Source organism: Spodoptera frugiperda, chromosome 9 (assembly GCF_023101765.2).
Source record: "Spodoptera frugiperda isolate SF20-4 chromosome 9, AGI-APGP_CSIRO_Sfru_2.0, whole genome shotgun sequence".
NCBI lineage: Eukaryota > Metazoa > Arthropoda > Insecta > Lepidoptera > Noctuidae > Spodoptera > Spodoptera frugiperda.
Genome location: NC_064220.1, coordinates 4,049,543 through 4,069,742, shown reverse-complemented (window position 1 = coordinate 4,069,742; position 20,200 = coordinate 4,049,543). Strand labels below are relative to the sequence as shown.

The 20,200-nt window shown below is 37.5% G+C and overlaps 1 protein-coding gene across 4 annotated transcripts in view; it reads right to left on the bottom strand.

Annotated features, from left to right (window-relative positions):
* Positions 1–58: 58 nt before the first annotated feature.
* Positions 59–20,200, bottom strand: part of LOC118270924 (pre-mRNA cleavage complex 2 protein Pcf11) — a 23,168-nt gene continuing 3,026 nt past the window's right edge. For 3 of the 4 annotated variants that reach the window (XM_035586735.2, XM_035586738.2, XM_035586737.2), the window contains exons 6-14: positions 10,485–10,607; positions 9,556–10,375; positions 6,398–6,554; positions 6,027–6,310; positions 3,990–5,916; positions 3,680–3,906; positions 3,144–3,568; positions 2,554–2,734; positions 59–2,348 (exon numbers count right to left, since the gene is read on the bottom strand). In XM_035586735.2, the coding sequence (XP_035442628.2) occupies positions 1,984–2,348; positions 2,554–2,734; positions 3,144–3,568; positions 3,680–3,906; positions 3,990–5,916; positions 6,027–6,310; positions 6,398–6,554; positions 9,556–10,375; positions 10,485–10,607 (4,509 nt within the window). In that variant the 3' untranslated portion in view covers positions 59–1,983. Of the gene's footprint in view, positions 2,349–2,553; positions 2,755–3,143; positions 3,569–3,679; positions 3,907–3,989; positions 5,917–6,026; positions 6,311–6,397; positions 6,555–9,555; positions 10,376–10,484; positions 10,608–20,200 lie in introns of all 4 variants that reach the window. The other variant, XM_035586739.2, reaches the window with a different exon arrangement.

Below are 20,200 nucleotides of genomic sequence, written 5' to 3'. Positions count from 1 at the left end.
TTACTTATTGCTAAGTAATACAGTACTTGTAAGGGGTTTGACAAATCAAAGATAGAAATCATGATGTAAATATTTATTTACACATTGTAAACTAAACAAACAAACAATTGTGATCAAAGTTCCAACATGTGATAAAGAGTTGATTGAAAGGTAATTCCGATTGCCATAAACCTAAACTATAATAAACATACACCATTTTTTTAAACATTACATTTATTTAATTTTTGTAGGACTTTATATTTTTATACAAAAGAAAAGCCACTGATGTGGCAACAAAACACATCTCAAGGAAATAAAACCCTGCAGAGAGATTCTATATAACTAAATATTTACACATTCTTCAATCATACAAACTCGTGTAACAATTTGTACCCTTACACATAACTCAATATATTTACAGACAGGCTAATCAGATATTTACACTCACTACATGATATACAAAATAATTCGTCAAACATAACGCATGTTCGCTGTTAAACAAGTCGTTAACTTAACTTTAATATCACATTTCGTAATAACAATTCTTGCGTGACTTCATATGGAAGGCTAGACAGGCAGGCTTCGAAGCAAGCTGTAAATTAAACTACTTCATATACTGATATATTGGAAGAATAATATAAACGAATGGCAGGTATTAAGGAATATGATTATAACATAGTTTTCATATTCCAAATAGCTAGGGTGGGTGCATTGAAGTAATTGTAACACCCACATGTAGCCAGTTTTAAGTCTAATAGAGACCCATGTAATAGAGGATTACTAATTGCATAAAACAAAATATAAAGATTGACTAATTATTCTAAAACTTGAGGATATTATGACTTTATATACCACCATTCCATATGGTTCCACAAGATACAAATGAAACTGTGTTCCATCAGCTACAGCTAGGTATAAACAGCGAGTCTCCACTACAGAGGTATTTCGTTATATCTCTCTATAATACAATCTAGGTTATAGTAGAAGCTAGCAGGTACATCTTTAGATTTTCAGCTAAGTAGTACAATATAGTAGTAATGATGTTCCTGCTAGCATCTGCATGTTAACATAAATTCCAAGCCTCTTAATCTCTTTTTGTTTACACAATGCTGACCAAGTCCATCAAATACATTTTCGACATGAGAATAGGATATAAATTGACATCGAAAGAAATCCGTATGGACAATGATGCTATTTGGACTTTCGTCAGTATTGCATTAACTTTATAGATGCATTCACCGTTGATTAGTGAGTTACTCTGTCTAATATGAATAAATTATGATTATGTTAAACAGATTTCGTTTAACTAGTAGAAAGTTCTACCATCTTTCATTCCACGTAAGTATCTAGAGCACACCCGCTTTTCTCCATTAACATTATGTTAAGAGTCCCAAAACTACTTTGAAAATCGAAAACATATTAATACTTGACTCGACTAGAGTGACTTGCGCTTGCGACGATAGAAAGCGAGAGAAAAGAAAGAATTATAAAGCGGAATTTTGAACATCGTAATAAAACAAGTTTTACATTTTTTCAACAGTGAATGCATCAGTTTTTTATCTATTATAATAGGAAAACGACCAAAGAGATAAACCACTGCCTCAGTCGGCACAAATTCACTCGCAACAAAGTAACAAACCAACTAATTCAGTCATTTCGATTCAATTTCATTAACTGATTGGCCGATTCTCGATGGTAAAATTTTTGATATATCCTAGTTATTGCATTTCTATATTTCACGACCTATTTTTACGAATTTGATTATATTCTAATGTCAGTCTATAGTTTTATCGTTTAACGTTATTTCAAATGTACATCATGTCTTAAATAATAACTAACTATTAAATAACAGCAAATTACTGATTAAATTAGTTGGTTTCACAAAACCTACTCCTAAGCACTTCAGCACACATTTCCAGACACAATACAGTACAACCGATGATAATAATTGAACTAACATAATATACAGATCATGGTATTTGACAGCTGGAAAATTGTAATACTTTACATGATGGAGCACAATCCAGAGAGCTCATTGCCTTTGTTGACCGGAGGTTGTCTGCTGAACTGGACACCCTCAAGTGCTGGTTTCAAGGTGTATTCTAGTTCAGGTTCCTCACCTGGTGGCAAAGGCTCATCATCAGCACTCACATCTTCCAGCATTTTATCTTCCTGATTCTGGTTGTTTACGAAGGATGGCAAGGATTTGGAGATGTTGATGCGGATTCCGCCAATGGGGATGGAGGCAGTGGGAATGCTTGCTGCATCCAGTTGTAGGTTCCCGTCGATAGATGACTCCACTGTAGGATGTGTGTGGTCTATCCGCGCTTGGATGGTCTCTTCTTCCGCGGTTAAGATTGGTTCGTCATCTAATGGAATGGAAAAAACATGTATTAATTAAATGTGAAAAAGGAAGGTATCATATTGTAGTACAAGTAGATTTGTTTTGAAAACGATAAATGTGAAACTACAGTTCTTGTAATGGGTTGGGACCTAGGGGTAGTATTCATTACTTTGCCTTTTAATTGACAATGTATTCACCTTCTATATAAATGAATATGTAAAGTTCCTCACCTGGGTCGATGGGTTCCTGCTTAACCTTGATCTTAGTAAAATCAATCTCTGCGAGGCGATCTCGCTCAGCTCTTTCCGCAGTAAGTTCGTCGTCCGTGTCAACATCATCTTCAACCACAACCTGGACCACTGGCTCTGCCTTGAAAACGACGTCATCTTCATCATCTTCCTCCTCGTCGATCTGGAAAGTGCCAAAAGAAACTAACATAGAAAAATCAAATATAACTGTTTTTAAACTGACATGATCACTAACACTATTATTAGAACTTATAACGGGATATTTACCATGTTTATTCATTTTAGCGAGTTTCTAAAGCTAAAATGAATAAACATGGTAAATATCCCGTTATAAGTTCTAATAATCAAATATAACGTTTGTGAATATTGCAACGAAATTCTCAATCTTCAACCAACTGAGCTGAAATCTGGTAAATGTTTAGTTTGGATGGCTACAAATGTTTAGTTTTTGGAATTAACACTGCAATTCAAATGATGTGAAAGCTTATCGCGAGATTTAGGTATACTTACCTTAGTAGGTATCTTGTATTTATTTAGAGAAACATAAAATGTGTGTCAAATTTAATACTTACTTCAACAGGGTCCAAATCCCTCGGGTCCTCGACGACTTCAACCACAGACTCGTTGTCAGACTGCTCCGCAGTCTCATCCACATCTTTGATCTCAATGGCTTCCTCCTCTGTCTTTTCCTCGGTTGCGACATCATCAGAAGATTCCTTTACTTTCGGTTCTTCTGCCTTTGTCAGTGACGTTTTGTAGTCCTCGAAGCAGAGCGGGTGATAGTAGTCATCATTATGTTTGATAGCATTCCTGAGGTGCCACTCCTCCTTGTCCTCGTTGTAGAACTGCTGGAACATGTCCCCGCAGAGCGCGCAGCAGTGCGAGGCGGGCGCGGACGCCGCGGCCGACGGCGTCGCCAGCGGCGCCGGCGCCGGCGGCTCCACAGCGCCCTCGCCGGACACCGCGGGGTTACCGCCCGTCTCGAACCAACTCTTCTCTACAAGGGGAAAACAAACCATGTTAGTATAACATAAAAAAGGTATTTAATGTAATAATATTTCATTTCAATCAACGACAATGATTGAAAAACATCATTTGAATACGTTACCTCTCTCCTCCAAGTCCTCGACCTCCTCGTACTGCACCCAGTCGGATAGGTCGTAGTGCCAGTGTCGTGAGTGCGCGCGGCGCGCCGAGTCCCGGTCGCGGCGGTTCTGTCGGAAGTGCCAGTCCAAGTGTTGCGAGTAGCGCACCGTGTGCTCGGGCGGGAACCGAGCCCCACACCCTGAACACTGCATCCCGCCGTACAACTTAGCCACCAGTCCCGGTTGTTTACTAAAAAGGAAACAAATCATTTAGTATGTTTATACAACTTAACAGAATGCAAACTTGTAAGTCACAAGGAATGAAATACTTACACTCTGAATGTCTCGGACTTCATAAAGTCTACTTTGTGGATAATGTTCTTATCTTCCTTTGTCTTATTCTTAACTTCTTCAGGTTTGCTCTTCGCTTCGTCCTGAGGCTCAGGCTGGGTAGTGATCGGCACTTGTACAATACCAGTTGCCACCAGCTTTGCGAAAAGGTCGTTGACATTAATGTTGCCTATTAGTGGCAGTACTGGAGCTGGTTTCTCTTCCATGGGTGTCTCGAGTCCAGGGATCTTATCTGTTTTGGAGAATAGAGGTTCGGCCACGCTGTACTCCGAGCCGGAGGCGGGCACTGTACTGGACGGCATCACACTCGCCAACATGTCGAGACCTAGACTCTCGGGATTGAGCTCGGGGCTGGGCGTCTTCACCGGCCGCGCAATGGGTTGTTGTTGGTCAACCTCCATTGGGTTTTCACTTTCTTTCTTAAGATCATCGACTTTCTTGACGGGTGGCACCAGTGGCAAGCCTATGCCTTCCATATTAGCTATCTGAACATGTCCAGGCTTAATATTCCTCGGCAGAGCGGAGAACCTTACAAAATATTTCTCGCTGCCGACAACAATGGGCTTGGGAAGACCTCCAAACTCTACTTTAAAAGGCTGTTCATTGATTAAAACCGTGCGCAATGAATCTACGAAGCGCACCGTCAGGTACTGTCCATTGACCAAAATCTTTTGTACCTTAGCATCCAAGTACACTGGGTGCATTTGTGTGGCATTCACTATGAGGTTGATTTTACCAGCTACCAAGTCGGTGCGTTTAGCTTTGCCGATGTCCACTTGAGGCATAGGCCCTTCCAAATGAACCAATCTTGGTTTACCGTCAATAATTACGCCTAATGGCTGTCCACCGAAGAAACATTCGTACCACCTGCCGTTTATATACAGCTCACGAGTCGGTGCACCAAATTTAATGTCAAATACTTGATCATCAAACTCGACTTGCTTGTAGCCTTCATTGAAAGTTAGAACTACTGAGTCTTTGTTGTCAAACGTTACTCGTCTACATCCAGGTAGGAACTTGATTTCCCTTGGATCATCCCAATCCAGCATAATTACGGCGGTGTTTCCGTAAAACCTGATTTCTCTAGGAATCCCATCTATTTGAATCGTTTTGAATGGATCTTGGTCTATGTACTCAATCACCTTAAAATCTGTAGGTGGGATAGCAAAGCCTGGAGCTCCTAATGGAGGTGGAGATTCGCTTCGTTCGTATGGTGTTAGAGGACACTCTCCTTGACACATACCAATTTTGGGTGTAGGTAGCGGAGGCATCGCCATACGAGGGTCAAAAGGTGGTCTACCAGCCCTCTTATCAAACTTGCCTGCTCGGAAGTATGGTGGCATTGGACCTCGGAACCGTCTAGGACCGAATTCTTCACCTGCCCGTGGTCTCGGTCCTCGCCACGGCATCTGTTGCTGGTAAGGGCCGAACATTGGCATCATGGGCGGGATGGGGAGCAAACCCTTTGTCTTCATATCAAGGGCTTCAGCACCGAGTCGCATATCGGAGTCCTGTCCCAACATGCCCTGGCTATCGGGCGGCGTGTCTAGGAATACAGACGGCGTGATTCTCTCATCGATATCTCCGAACCTGTTTCGTTCATTGGGTGAAGATTTCGGGCTTGGTACTTTGTGGTTTTCTTCTATTGTAGCTTTTAGCTTCCTTTTAGAAATTTCTAAAGATTCTCTCTGTTTAGCCTCCTTCAACTTGAGTTTCTCATTAAGTTGAAGGATTTGGTACATTAACGTGTTGTATTGGTTCTTGTCTAATTGTCCATCTGTGAAGTGTTCCTTTGCTTGAGACATTATAATTGAAATCGATTTTTTGTTTTCGACGAAACCTTGCTCATCATCTTCTCGTAGATCGGTATCCTCGCTTGACAAAGTACGTCGCCTTTCTCTTTCGATACCTATAACAAATAAAAAGAAATTAGTCTCTGTGTAAAGTATGTTTTAAATTGTAAAATAAAAAAATAAAACAAAATGAAATAAAATATTGACATTACAATAAAGTACTTACTTGGCGATTTGCTGAACAGTAGAGGACGGCCGAGTCTATCTTTGCCCTTCGTTACTTCTGCAAACTTGGCTCTGACGAGGTCGAGCTTTGAAGGAGTTTTCTCTCTCTTCTTGATCTCATTCCAATCCCTTTTCGGTGAACCTTTGGGTGGTGACACCATTGGTACATCGTCATCAACCTTGTTGTCGGACTTCGGCGAGCCAGTGATGGACGGTGGCGGCGGGGCATTCACCTCATCTACCTGGGGCAGTTGGCGTAAGTCGACGTCTTCATTGCCAAACAACCTGAAATATTACACACAAGTTAGTACATTGTAACACAAGAAGGTCATAATAGCATTCAAGAAATGTCGTTGCAACACTAATACTTACACATCAAACTTGTCAATCTTAGTTTTCTTAGCTTTAACTTCCGCAGTCTCTGTGGAAGATCGCTTCTGTCCCACGGAAGCGGCTTTAGCCTCAGTTACCACTGCGGGTAAAACTCGAAGATCTACATCCTTAGTCTCCGATATGATTTCTGGAACACCTGAAATAAAGATATTTATTAATATGGCTGTTAAAGTTACGTATTTAAAGTCTATTTTGGCGTGTACAGTTTACCGTAAACCCTTTTACCTCTAACGGCATCTTCGCGAAGCAGAGTGTGGGTCCAAAAATGTCTCCAAGAAAGTAGACCGTGAAGGAAGTAACATCTCTTGAACGTTTAACACTTGTGACATTTTGCATGTCTTATTTTTCACTTGTTAAAACTATCGCACTGTGTGCAGTATTATTACCTAACCAGTTTTAAAAGACTAATTATTTAGGCTTTATTTTTCAAACTAATATTGTCCACTGATTATATTGAAAGCAAAATGTGTGATTTGTAAATAACTTTGTTGAGATTTTTATACTTATGAGTTACAATTAAATGGGTGCTTATTTTTACTTACAGTTAAAAGGTGACGACATTTAAGATACTTCTAGTTAATTATATAAATGGCCGCAAGCCACTAAACGCTAATAATTAGGTACTATAATTAACTTACATTACTATTATTTAAATTTAAATTAACAAGAAAATAATACGTTAAGAATAAATAATACTTTGACTATAAGGTACGTATTACAATAACATTGCTTACACGATTTTGGTAACTACTGAATCAATACATTTTTCATAAAGAACTACTACTTTTCTAGAAGGTACTAAAACAAAGAATACTTTTAACAACATTTGAATGAATTAAATAATGCAATTAAACATTTACAGCTAAACAAATTATTAAAATTAGTCTAAAATTAATAATTAATATTAAGTTAATTATACTATAATAAATTCGACAAAATCTCAACAAAGTTACTTCCAAGACACTGCAGATTGCGATCAAATACTCAGAATAATCGAAATGGCGGGAATTGAGAGTATCCATTGACAAACGAGAGTAAAAGTTAGTCATGCGACGCAAATACACAATACCTGGCCCTACGAAGGTGGAAGAAGATTAAATTAACATCTACCTAATGTATCTAGTAAAAATTAAAATATTATATAAGTTAAAAAGTTAAGGTATTATTTGTAACTCCTTATCTAGGACAAAAATATCAATGTTGAAGTTTCCTTGTTTGAAATGTCCAAATTATCCTTCTTCACAAAATGGTGACATCATAATCTTCTGCAGTTGTGTTCATGTCTGATCACACGTAAAAATATTACATACAAACAAACAATATCCAACTTTTATCCTTTGTGCACGTACTCCTTTTATTCTTTGTAAATGCTTACCAGAAACCTATTATATTATGTACCAGCAAACCAAATTATTTATGAAAATATCGTTTAAATTAACTATTAAGCTATTCCCTTATTATAGTTGGCAATGAAGCGAAGGAGCCCCGCTGCGCGGGGCTTTCCAACTCCAGTTTATATTGATCTAAGTAAACAGTCTTTATGTTGCTCTATTATCTGGTATAAAAGCACAAATATAAAGAATATTTAGTGAACATTTACCCATATAATAGCAATACAATATTTATACAAAGTACATCTACTTATAACGAAGTATATTCCCTAATTAATACACTTAAAATTAAATGCCGTTTTTGTTATTTGTTAAAGGAATTTAAAAACGGTATATCAACAATCCATACATATGTTTTGGTCGTCCGCTAGCTTTCCATCCTTCCACATTCAGATTTAAGAAAACACGAGCCGTCCATAGGGTGCTAGAGTACTAGACATAATATATGATCATGTCTACCACTCCATTGTTAGGCAATGTAAGTTGAAACCCAAAACTAAATTTCTCAGTAAAACTGCCTGCACTGCACATAAAATCACTTCATTGAATCCACGCAACAGCTTCAGTATTGTCTATAAAATAATTTAGTTTACTCGTACTTAATTATCATATTGAAAACCGATCAAAAACTTTTACTTTAACCTGTGGCTTCACGCTTTAAACAACATAACTATCTGAACGTAGATTAGCTACTTTGGGATGATTCTACAAATTACGTTAATATCGCTTCAGATGATTTCGGTTGATTTTTTCAACGAAATCATTATTGAAACATGATAAACTAATAAATAAGAAAAATAATTAAAAGTCACACATAACCTCATGCTTTAAAAATTGCCCCTTGCGGCACTAGCGTTCAAAATATTAATAAAAAATGTCAAGTCCAAGAACTAAAGATAAAAAAAATTAACGCAATACAAATTATTAGCAGACCAAACATCAGCACTAAAATAGCAGCAAACCTTTAGTAGGTATACTTACGATACTTTTCACTTGGCCTTTTTTACTTCCCTACAGCAACAAACTTTTCAAAAATAAACGGTAGAGCTTGGCTTAGGTTACTTCACACAAGTCGCAAGAAATATTAGTTTTCTATCAGTTGGAGGTGTTTCCCATGCTGCACTGTCCCGCGATGTCCTTACACTTCATGAAGTGACGTCCAGTCCGTCGGTCCAGGTTTGTTGTCCAAAAGTTCCATGTCCATTGTCAGTTGTTTGATTTTTGTATCGTATTTCGAGATAATTGTATGCCATTGAATTATGAATGTTACTTATATTTTATTGAACTAAAAGTTAGTCGGATGATTTGCAAAATATCGTCATTATAGATTTTGTTACATTAAAATACTTCAAAATAATTAATTAACTATGTTTATGGCTTAATCGCGGACTGTTTGACAAGGTGACTCGACCAAAATAATATTTTAGTGCATAAAATACTCCATTCAAACTAAATGTAATTAATAAATGAATTGAATTAAATTTTATAGTGCAACAATGAATACTGAATAACGAATTAAGGCTTGGCTAAATTTACTCTCGATAGTCAATAGATAAGTTAGGTGTTAGAACTCTGCGAGTTCTTTCTGTCAGAGAAGGGTACAGTGCGCTGTTGAAAACGATAATATGAATACTCCAAGAGTTAAAAAACATTTTATTTTCCACACAACACGCGTTTGCACGCTTCGACTTATATCTAGTATCACATGGGCGCGGGCGACGCGCACAACAGAGAGGTATATCTTACTTGGGGGCTCGGAGCTCACGGCGCCTTCCGCGCCCGACTCGGCGTGCTCCGGACTGGCCGACTTGTCGCGGTTGCGGCGCATATAGTGCTCCTTGTGGTAGTTGCGCAACTCCTTGAACGCCACCAGCTCCGGCGACGCTCGCTTCTTGTCCGCAGCAGGCGACACCGCTGACGCTGGCCCGGCGGGCGCGGCGGCCGCGGCCTTGGCGCGCTCGCCTTCCTTCTGCGCCAGCTCCTCGCGCCGCCGCCGACGCTCCGTGCGCACATTGTCTCGCTTCCGTTTGGCGGGCACGGCTTCGCTGTCTCGCTTGACTTCTGGCCGGGTAATTTTGGGTATGGGCGGCATTTTACTAATTTTCTTTGGGTCTGGCAACTTATCGACATAAGCGGGCATCGGATTACGCTCCGCCTCAGGTTTAGTGTCGGTATGGTTGCGTTCTGACTCTGCTCGCCGCAGTTCTTCGCGCCTCCGTTCCCGTTCCTCACGCGGACGAGTACGGCGCGGGTCGCGCTTCTCGAGACGCGGGTCGCGGCGGCGCGGGTCCCTGGTGGCGGGCCGGGCGGGCTCCGCGTCCTGCCGCACGTCAATGGTTATGACATTCTTCCGTTTAGTGACGCGCTCCAGAGGCTTGATGTCGAAGACGTTGGGCGCGATGGGCGCGAGCGGCGCGGCGGCGGGCGCCACGACGGCGACGGGCGGCGACGGCGCGGCCGACATAGCGCCGGCGGCCTGCTGCAGGCGCGCCAGCCGGGGGTCGCGCCGGGCGCTCGCTAGGGACGCGCTCACTGGGGCGATGCGGCCCGTGCTCTTAGGTACCGGCTGCAACAACATAAATTATGTTATAGAATGACGTCAACATTTGATACTGAGTGCTAAAAAAACATGCAGGTCTGTTGCACCAACAGCGTAAATGTATTGAAAAACTTACCGGTCCGAGCCGCTGTTTGGCGGATATATTGGTTGTCCCTTCAGGCAACAAGGCGGCCGCAGGCGCAGGAGTGGGCGCGGCCATATTGACAGCGTTTACATTCGTGGGGCCTGTGCCCGGCACCTGAAACAACGCTGGGATTAGTACTGCGACCAATAAACTACTTCTACGATATTTATAACTAACTGACGCAGTAATTAAGATTAAAACCATATCTATTGAACTTTACACTCGAGTCTTTATCTAAATCTAAGCCGTTTTAAGAGTGTTACACATTTACACACAACATAATGTAACAACTGCACAGAAACAGACGTCATTTACGACGTTTGGCCGCTATCTCACCTGATGGTAAGTGATGATGCGGCCTACGGTCTCTGCCCATAAGCAACCTATTCATCGCACCTTGAGGGCACCCAAGTTATACCCTTCAGGAAACATAGACTCCGACAAGGAGTTCCACTTAGCAGTTCGCACAAGGAAGCTAAGCGAAGCGCTTCGTGCGAGTGGGTGGGATATCTAGAAGCGGTGACGTCATTACAGTATATATTCATCTTATATTTATTTGCACGTAATAAGTAGTTATTTGTACATTAACAGATACAGCCATACAGGTAGCATCTGTATTTATAGAAGTTGGAAGGTAATCGCAATTTTATTGATTTTGAATCCGTTTTTTGAAACATAGATTTTTTTATTGTTTACTTATTAGTTCAGTAAATAAAATTGTACACGAGCTATTTTCTATTCCGAACATACCCATATAAATGGGTTTAATGAAACGAGTGAAAAGAGAATACAAATTTGGGATTCTAAAGATAGACATTCGATGTAGTCGGTTCCCAAAATTTTGAAAATTCCGATTAGAAAGCGAGTACTAATTGTGTGGGCAAAACCATAAACAGCAAGCTAATTAACTGAAAATCACTGTCAATCAATATCTGAATGTAATATTGCGTAACGTTATGCAAGCAGAATTGACCAAGATTAACATTTTGTCACGACCACTTTCAAAACGAGATATCGACGAGTCATTTATCATTTAACGTGCTAAGATACTCTTAACATTTCCTGGTAAATTACATCTAACCACACGTAGAGCGATAAAAACCGCGGTCACGTACAAATAAAGTGAAGAGATTCACCATGTCATTCATCCATCTATAAATACGTTTTTTCTAAAGATAATCTATGAATACTCAAACGCTACTCAATTTTAAGACGCTCTCAAATGTAGTACTGTCACTATCAATTCTTTATAAAATGACAGAGATCACGATATTTAAGTACAACTTAAAATTGGGTAGCGTTTGAATATTCGGGAGTTCTTCTACAATTCTACTTCTTCTAAACATTAGTAATGCCTTTCTGACCGGTTCCGATCACGGTGGCTAGTTTGTATAACTCTGTGGCTCCCAATCAGTGGTTTACAGAAGCCAAAATATGATCCGCGATATGGAAAAACTACAAGATATAACCTTTGTCCCAAAATGCTATATAAGCACAGGATAAAAATAAGTTCGGAAGTTATGTATTGAGAAATCCGTTGAAATTAAAATATTAAAGTACTGTATATTACTGTATATTTATACGTATAACATTTAAGTAACAAGAACCCGAAGAATATGTTATATTTATTATTAAATATATATTTAATTATTATTATTTGAGTACCTATATACTATTATTAAAACTATATTTAAATATTTCCTCCTTATTGTGCCATACTGGTCTACATAATAAACATTTACTAATGAAAATGCCTATGGCGTGATGGCTATTAAAGTCATTACTATATTGCATGACGATTAACTATCTAATTAATTAATAATTACTTTCATAATTAATTAAAAGGTCTAAATAATCACGTTACTAGTTTTGAAGTTATCCACGACTTGGGTATCGAAGCGCGTATTAAAATGTAACCCACTTTTTAGGGTTCCGTAGCCAAATGGCAAAAAACGGAACCCTTATAGATTCGTCATGTCTGTCTGTCTGTCTATCTGTTCGTCCGTATGTCACAGCCATTTATTTCCGAAACTGTTAGACCTACATAGTAGAAACTTTGTATGTTGATGTAATTTGGTAACCGCTATTCGAATTTTGAATAAAACTTAATAAATTTTAAAATTAAATTAAATTGCATACATGGAACTGATTCAAAAAATTCAGCTAACATAATATATCCGTGATGGGTGTCTATGGATAGGTCTTTAAAAAAGACACTGAGGTTCCTAAAACAATTTTTTGTCAAAATCAATCGTTTGAAAGTTAGACGCTTCCAAAATGGAAAAATGCCCCCCCCCCTAACTTACAAATAAGAGTGAAAAATCTAAAAAAAATATGCTGTAGATTTCAATGAAAACTTTCAACGAAAATTGGTTTGAACGAGATATCATTATTAGTTTTTAAGAAATAAAACATTTTCAAAAACCGCAAATATAACTTTGTCGTTCATACAAACACTATGTAAAACCATGTTATTTTATAACTTTTTATACTTTCATCTACTTGCAGCTACGGAACCCTTCATGGGCGAGTCCGACTCGCACTTGGCCGGTTTTATAGTTAAAAATACAAAACACAATACATAGAAAATCGAAAATCTCCACAAGACATTAATCAATTTACGCATCAACCCACAATCTTTAGTTCGGTAGTCTTACATTCCCTCAAGGGATAAAGCAGTCTAATTAGAAGTCTACGAATCTAGGAAGTCGGTCAATTTCAGACTGTCCTACTTAGGGTATTTGAGTCTCGATTAAGAACCTAGCTCGCGATTGTCGTTTTTAATGGAAATGGCCGGTACATACTTGTTTTATTTTATACTAGCTACTTCCGCGCGGTTCGTGGCGTGATGATTTTATAGCCTTGATAAATGTGCTATCCAACACAAAAAGAATTATTCAAATTGGACTAGTTCCTGAGATTGGCGCGTTCAAACCAACAAACAAACTCTTCTGCTTTATAATATTAGTATAGAAGTATAGATAAATGACTACTGGGGACTTTAAGGTATGCAACTTCGTGACTACATGGTAAATAATTTGCTTTGTGAGACTTTGATGATGGAAAAACCGGACATAATTTATATTTTCCCTATCACCCACTCAATATCTGCATATTATGTGTAAGTACAAAATAAGCTGTGAAGCAGAGTTACATATTAAAAGTTGTCCCTTTACATTAACTAGACTATTAAAGAGTCTTAAGAATACAGTGTGAGTATAAATTGACAGTAAAATCTCAATAATACTTTGACTGACACGGATATCAAACCCGACACATCCGCATCAGTAGGTAAATAGACAATTAGAAACTAAACACTTACCAAACTGTACACAATGCTGTTCCCGTAATACATCGGAACGTATTGCGGGTATGCCGATTCAGGATACATTATGAACAGTTAGCACTAACACAAACTCACTCACTAATAATGTCTTAGAGACTAACTCCAGAGAACTCACGATACTACAGGGTAGGTAGCGGGTACCAAGGTAAGTAGCAAGTAACTATCCTCACGGGATGTGTACCGAGACTGAAGGTCCTAGGTCAGGGATAATCAGGCGCACCTGAGACAATTTCGACAATTAGGGGTGGGGGTCCAATCAGGGCGCCGCAAAAAAAAGGGCGGAGCTTCACCCTTATCGCAAAATTTCACACAAGTTCTTATCTTTTGCATTGTTTAGGTGTCTTATCTTGTAAATGACTTTTTCTAGGAATTAAACAATGAGTGAATATCTCATTAATTAATATTGTGGGACAAAACTGGTTATATGTTTCTGTAAGATACGTGTGGTATTTTGTAAATAGTAGACCACCTTTAACTTAGTAACTGATACTTTATAAATAAACAAAAAGTTGACGATGGCAAATCTAGGGTAGACCTATTTAAGTATGTACACACTACACACCCTACGATAACTTTGTAACAAAAACCGCAAATATAACTTTGTCGTTCTTTATATTATGTCATCTACTTGCGGCTACGGAACCCTTCATGGGTGAGTCCGACTCGCACTTGGCCGGTTTTATAGTTATAAATACGACGAATATAGTATGAACGTATGAATATAGATCTCAATGAATTATTGAGAATTTAGAAAATCGAAAATCTCCACACGCATCCAATCCACAATCTTTAGTTCGGTAGTCGTGCTTACATTCCCTCAAGGGATAAAGCAGTCTAATTAGAAGTCTACGAATCTAGGAAGTGGGTCAATTTCAGACTGTCCATCTTAGGGACTTTGAGTCTCGATTAAGAACCTAGCTCGCGATTGTCGTTTTTAATGGAAATGGCCGGTACATACTTGTTTTATTTTATACTAGCTACTTCCGCGCGGTTTCACCTGTACTCGGTTCCTATTGATCGTGGCGTGATGATTTATAGCCTATAACCTTCCTCGATAAATGCGCTATCCAACACAAAAATAATTATTCAAATCGGACCAGTAGTTCCTGAGATTAGCGCGTTCAAACAAACTCTTCAGCTTTATAATATTAGTATAGAAGTATAGATAAATGAGTACCGGGGACTTTAAGGTAAGCAACTTCGTGACTACACGGTAAATATTTTGCTTTATGAGACTTTGCTGATGGAAAAACCGGACGTAATTTATATTTTCCCAATCACCCACTCAATATCTCCATATTATGTGTATAAAGTACAAAATAAGCTGTGAAGCAGAGTTACACATATACATATTAAAAGTTGTCCCTTTACATTAACTAGACTATCAGTCTTAAGAATACAGTGTGAGTAAAAATTGACAGTAAAATCTCAATAATCCTTTGGCTGACCCGGATCAAACCCGACACATCCGTATCAGTAGATAAATAGACAATTAGAAACTAAACACTTACCAAACTGTACACAATGCTGTTCCCGTAATACATCGGAATGTATTGCGGGTATGCTGATTCAGGATACATAATGAACAGTTAGCACTAACACAGACACACTCACTAACAATGTCTTAGAGACTAACTCCAGAGAACTCACGATACTACAGGGTAGGTAGCGGGTACCAAGGTAAGTAGCAAGTAACTATCCTCACGGGATGTGTACCGAGACTGAAGGTCCTAGGTCAGGGATAATCAGGCGCACCTGAGACAATTTCGACAATTAGGGGTGGGGGTCCAATCAGGGCGTCGCAAAAAAAGGGGCGGAGCTTCACCCTTATCGCAAAATTTCACACAAGTTCTTATCTTTTGCATTGTTTAGGTGTCTTATCTTGTAAATGACTTTTTCTAGGAATTAAACAATGAATGAATATCTCATTAATTAATATTGTGGGACAAAACTGGTTATGTGTTTCCGTAAGATACGTGGTATTTTGTAAAATAGTAACTTTAACTTAGTAACTGATACTTTATAAATAAACAAAATGTTGACGATGGCAAATCTAGGGTAGACCTATTTAAGGTACACTACACACCCTACGATAACTTTGATATAACTTTGTCGTTCTTTATATTAATTACCGGCTACATATGTAGTATGACCCACGGCTACATATCAAAGCATACATATAAAAATAGAAAATCGATAATCTCCACACGCATCCAATCCACAATCTTTAGTTCGGTAGTCGTGCTTACATTCCCTAAAGGGATAAAGCAGTCTAATTAGAAGTCTACGAATCTAGGAAGTCGATCAATTTTAGTCTCCATCTTAGGGACTTGGAGTCTCGATTAAGAACCTAGCTCGCGATTGTCGTTTTTAATGGAAATGGCCGGTACATACTTGTTTTATTTTATACTAGCTACCCGCGGTTTCACCCGCTGTACTCGGTTCCTATTGAATCAGATTTATTTTATATAGCCTATAACGCATAAATGCGCTATCTGAATTATTCAAATCGGACTAATAGTTCCTGACATTAGCGCGTTAAAACCAACAAACAAAGTCTTCAATAATATTATAGTATATAGTATAGTATAGATCCGGGGACTTTAAGGTAAAACTTCGTGTCTACGGTAAATAATTTGCTTTATAAGACTTTGATGATGAAAAAACCGGACGTAATTTATATTTTCCCTACCACCCACTCAATACCATATTATGATGCATGCTGTGAACAGTCTTGAACTAACTAGGTCAGACACGTATAGTATGTAAAGAGTAAACCTAGATTCTAGAGCTAAAGTAAATACTAATCAGTAATGTTTCGCAAACGGCGCGGCGTCTACAAACTGTTAAACAGATACAATGTGTACCGAGACTGAAGGTCCTATAGATAGTGAGACACGGTAATCAGGGCGCCGCAAAAAAAGGGGCGGAGCTTTTCACACAAGTTCTTATCTTTTGCATTGTTTAGGTGTCTTATCTAAATGACTTTTTATAGGAATTAAACAATGAATGAATATCTCATTAATTAATATTGTGGGACAAAACTGGTTATGCCGTAAGATACGTGGTATTTTGTAAAATAGTAACTTTAACTTAGTAACTGATACTTTATAAATGGTTACCATTAAAGAATAACCTTATGATATTTGTATTAATTTCCTACATATGCGTATACCGCGCTACATATCAAAGCATACATATAAAAATATTATTAAAAGAGCTACCAATGAGCCGATGAACTCTATCCAGATAACCCTTCAACTCGCCCCTGGTTTATCCCGCGTGAATCATCTACGCATATCATTATTTATACGTTATTCCCTAATAATTATCTTAGTAGTTTCATGTAAATAAGAACTATGTAATGCGATGCATGCAGTCTTGAGCTAACTAGGTCAGACACGTATAGTATGTAAAGAGTAAACCTCGATTCTAGAGCTAAAGTAAATACTAATCAGTAATGTTTCGCAAACCGCGTCTACAAACTGTTAAACATAATTTAGTTAACGTTTCATCTCGCGGTTTTTTGGGTGGGTGTGGGTACATTTTCCAAGTACAGACGCAAAAAAAGGTTTATTATTAATACGATAACCTTAACCTACTGCCTTCTGAACTACTTATTTGAAGGCAAAGTTTCGCTAAGTAACTCTACTTCCCTCAATGTGATATAAGATAGCAATTTTGGAGATTCATGTCAATATTTGTTTTGGTAAACTATTCTAACATAGTTATATCAATGTCAAGTGCCCATATAGTGGGTAAATATGTATAAAATAATGTGCTATTAGAGCGATATCATCGGATTCGCGTTTCGAGGCCGTTAAGATCGCTGTGGTGTAGTGATGTCATGACAATTACGATCTAATCATAGTCAAGCGCATCTAATGGGTATAGAAAACTTCCTGTACATAATGACACGTAAGAATTGATAAACACAACATGTTTAATACCACGTATGGTAATACATGGTCAATGGTTCACTAAAATTAACAATCTACTTACTAGCAATGCAAATAGAAGCTTGTGAAGTATCATTGTTACTATTTCAGTATAACTACTGAACAGGTCATATTGTAACATTTTAAACCTATCAATGAAGAATTTTTACTTTTATGTCCGTCTTATAGATATTTTAAAATATTAGACACGTATTTTTTATATCTATGGAAAATACTGCGAAGATACATTAATTTGGAATATCACGTGACGTCGCTTCTAGGTACGTTTTATACATAGCTTACGTATTTGGTACTACTCCTAAACTTGGATTCGATCATAATCTTATATGTAAAATAAAATAATGCGTGTCTAAAATTTTTTCTTGCCTAACTGGCACTAAATAATTTGTAATTTTCATACTCGTTTCATCCCTATTGGGCATAAGAGAAAGTTATGTTTTAATATAATAACACATAGGCTACTTTTAATCTCGATAGCGAAGGCAAAACCATTGGCAGAAACTAGTTACTAAATACGTGCTCATAATCACGTTTAACTCTAAACACACGATATGATTTAGGTTAAAACCGACTTACTAAAAAAGTTTAACTTTAATATCGGAAGTCGGTGTTTCTCGGTATTATTTGTTTGTTACACCGACTTTTGAAGATCTATTGATTTGGAATATCGCGTATTTTATAATCTAATCTTTCTATAATATGACAAAATAAAATAATACGTGTCATATATTTTTTCATGGCCTAAACGGACGAACTGACGGACTAAATAGGATTTTTAATTTTTATACCATGTCATCATCCCCATTGGACATAAGAAAAAAATATGTTTTAGGCTGAAATTACTCATAGGCTACTTTTAATCTTGATAGCGCATGCAAAGCCACAAGCAGAAGCTAGTTGCTAAATACGTGCTCATAATCACGTTTAACTCTAAAATCACACGATATGATAATTAGGTCTAAAAATACCATGAAACTACCATTTCTATAGAAACCATTAATAACAAAGGATCATTGTTTCACGCGGTGATAAGCAAGGTTTGTTTCCTAAACTTGAACCATTAAAGGATTAGCGTTTATGAATTGTAAAGGTTGTAAAATTAGTTCGCCGAAAGATATGATAACGATTTTAGTAAATGCAGACAATACGGGGGTATTGTTTTAATGTACCTATTGTCTTCTTGGAGCAATGTGGTATTTTTTAAATATTAGAAATGTTGTGTTATTTTATTACTGGTTCCGTGTGGTATTTACTAAAACTATACTATTATTTCACGTCTAAATCAGACTACAAAAACAGGGAAGTTTTAATGTATAATTAAATTATTTTTATTGCCTTTTATCCAAGTTACGTCTACAGTATCGGTACAATACGTCATTATTACCATTTTCCTTTATAAGATATCATCTTATTACATCATTCCTCGTCCACACTCCTGTCTCATTAACATCATTCCTGACATCGTTACTAATTATAAATTAGTTAGTATCTATCAGTTAATAACCGTAATTAATGTGAAAAATAGAAGAATAAAGAAATCGACGTCATTAAACTATAATGAGCAATAAAATAATTAATAGTCCGGGTTTATAATTAGAAATTAACTACGTCGTCACGTGATATCTATACAATTGTTTATTTGTCGGAACTCGCTAATCTTTGCTACTACTGGATCAACATACAAAATATTTTATGTGTTGGATTTATTAAGGAAGGCTAAGTATAGGATATAAAACATCACCGCGCGGAAGTACCTAGTCATTATTATAATCAGAAATAGCTGTAACAGGACGCATTTATATAATAATGCACTAAATTGACCAAAATCTAACGACTAAAATTAAAATTACGGGGATTCATTTGCACTAAATACATCTATTAGATGTATTTTAAATTACATAGCCTCACGCCTTAATACATCTCCTAAATGTATTAATATGTTATCTAAATACATATTCACATTTAGAAACGATTTAATACATAATAGAAAACAGAGAGAAACAGTACAATGGGACATTAGCAAGTTCTCAGAAAAAGGGATTAATAAATTATTATCTTTAAACTGCTTAAACAAAAGGACAATGGACTAGAGATAGTATTAGGCATTGTTTTATGTGCTTCGAGTACCCTTTAAAATTTTCTCCTTAACAACTTGTAATAAAATGTCTTCTTAGCCTTTGTTGACGTGTGGTATTTTAAACATTAAATGGTTCAACAATAGAGAAGGCTAGCTAAAATGTATTGTTTGTTACTTAAAATATTTGTTGGTAAAATATTAATCCTGCTTTTGTCTTTACTAAAACAAACAATGCAGTATAATAATAGAAAATGATGTAGGTAGAGAAGCCATTGGAAGCCGCAAAAGAATAATAATTATGACCGATAAAGATATGGATGATTTG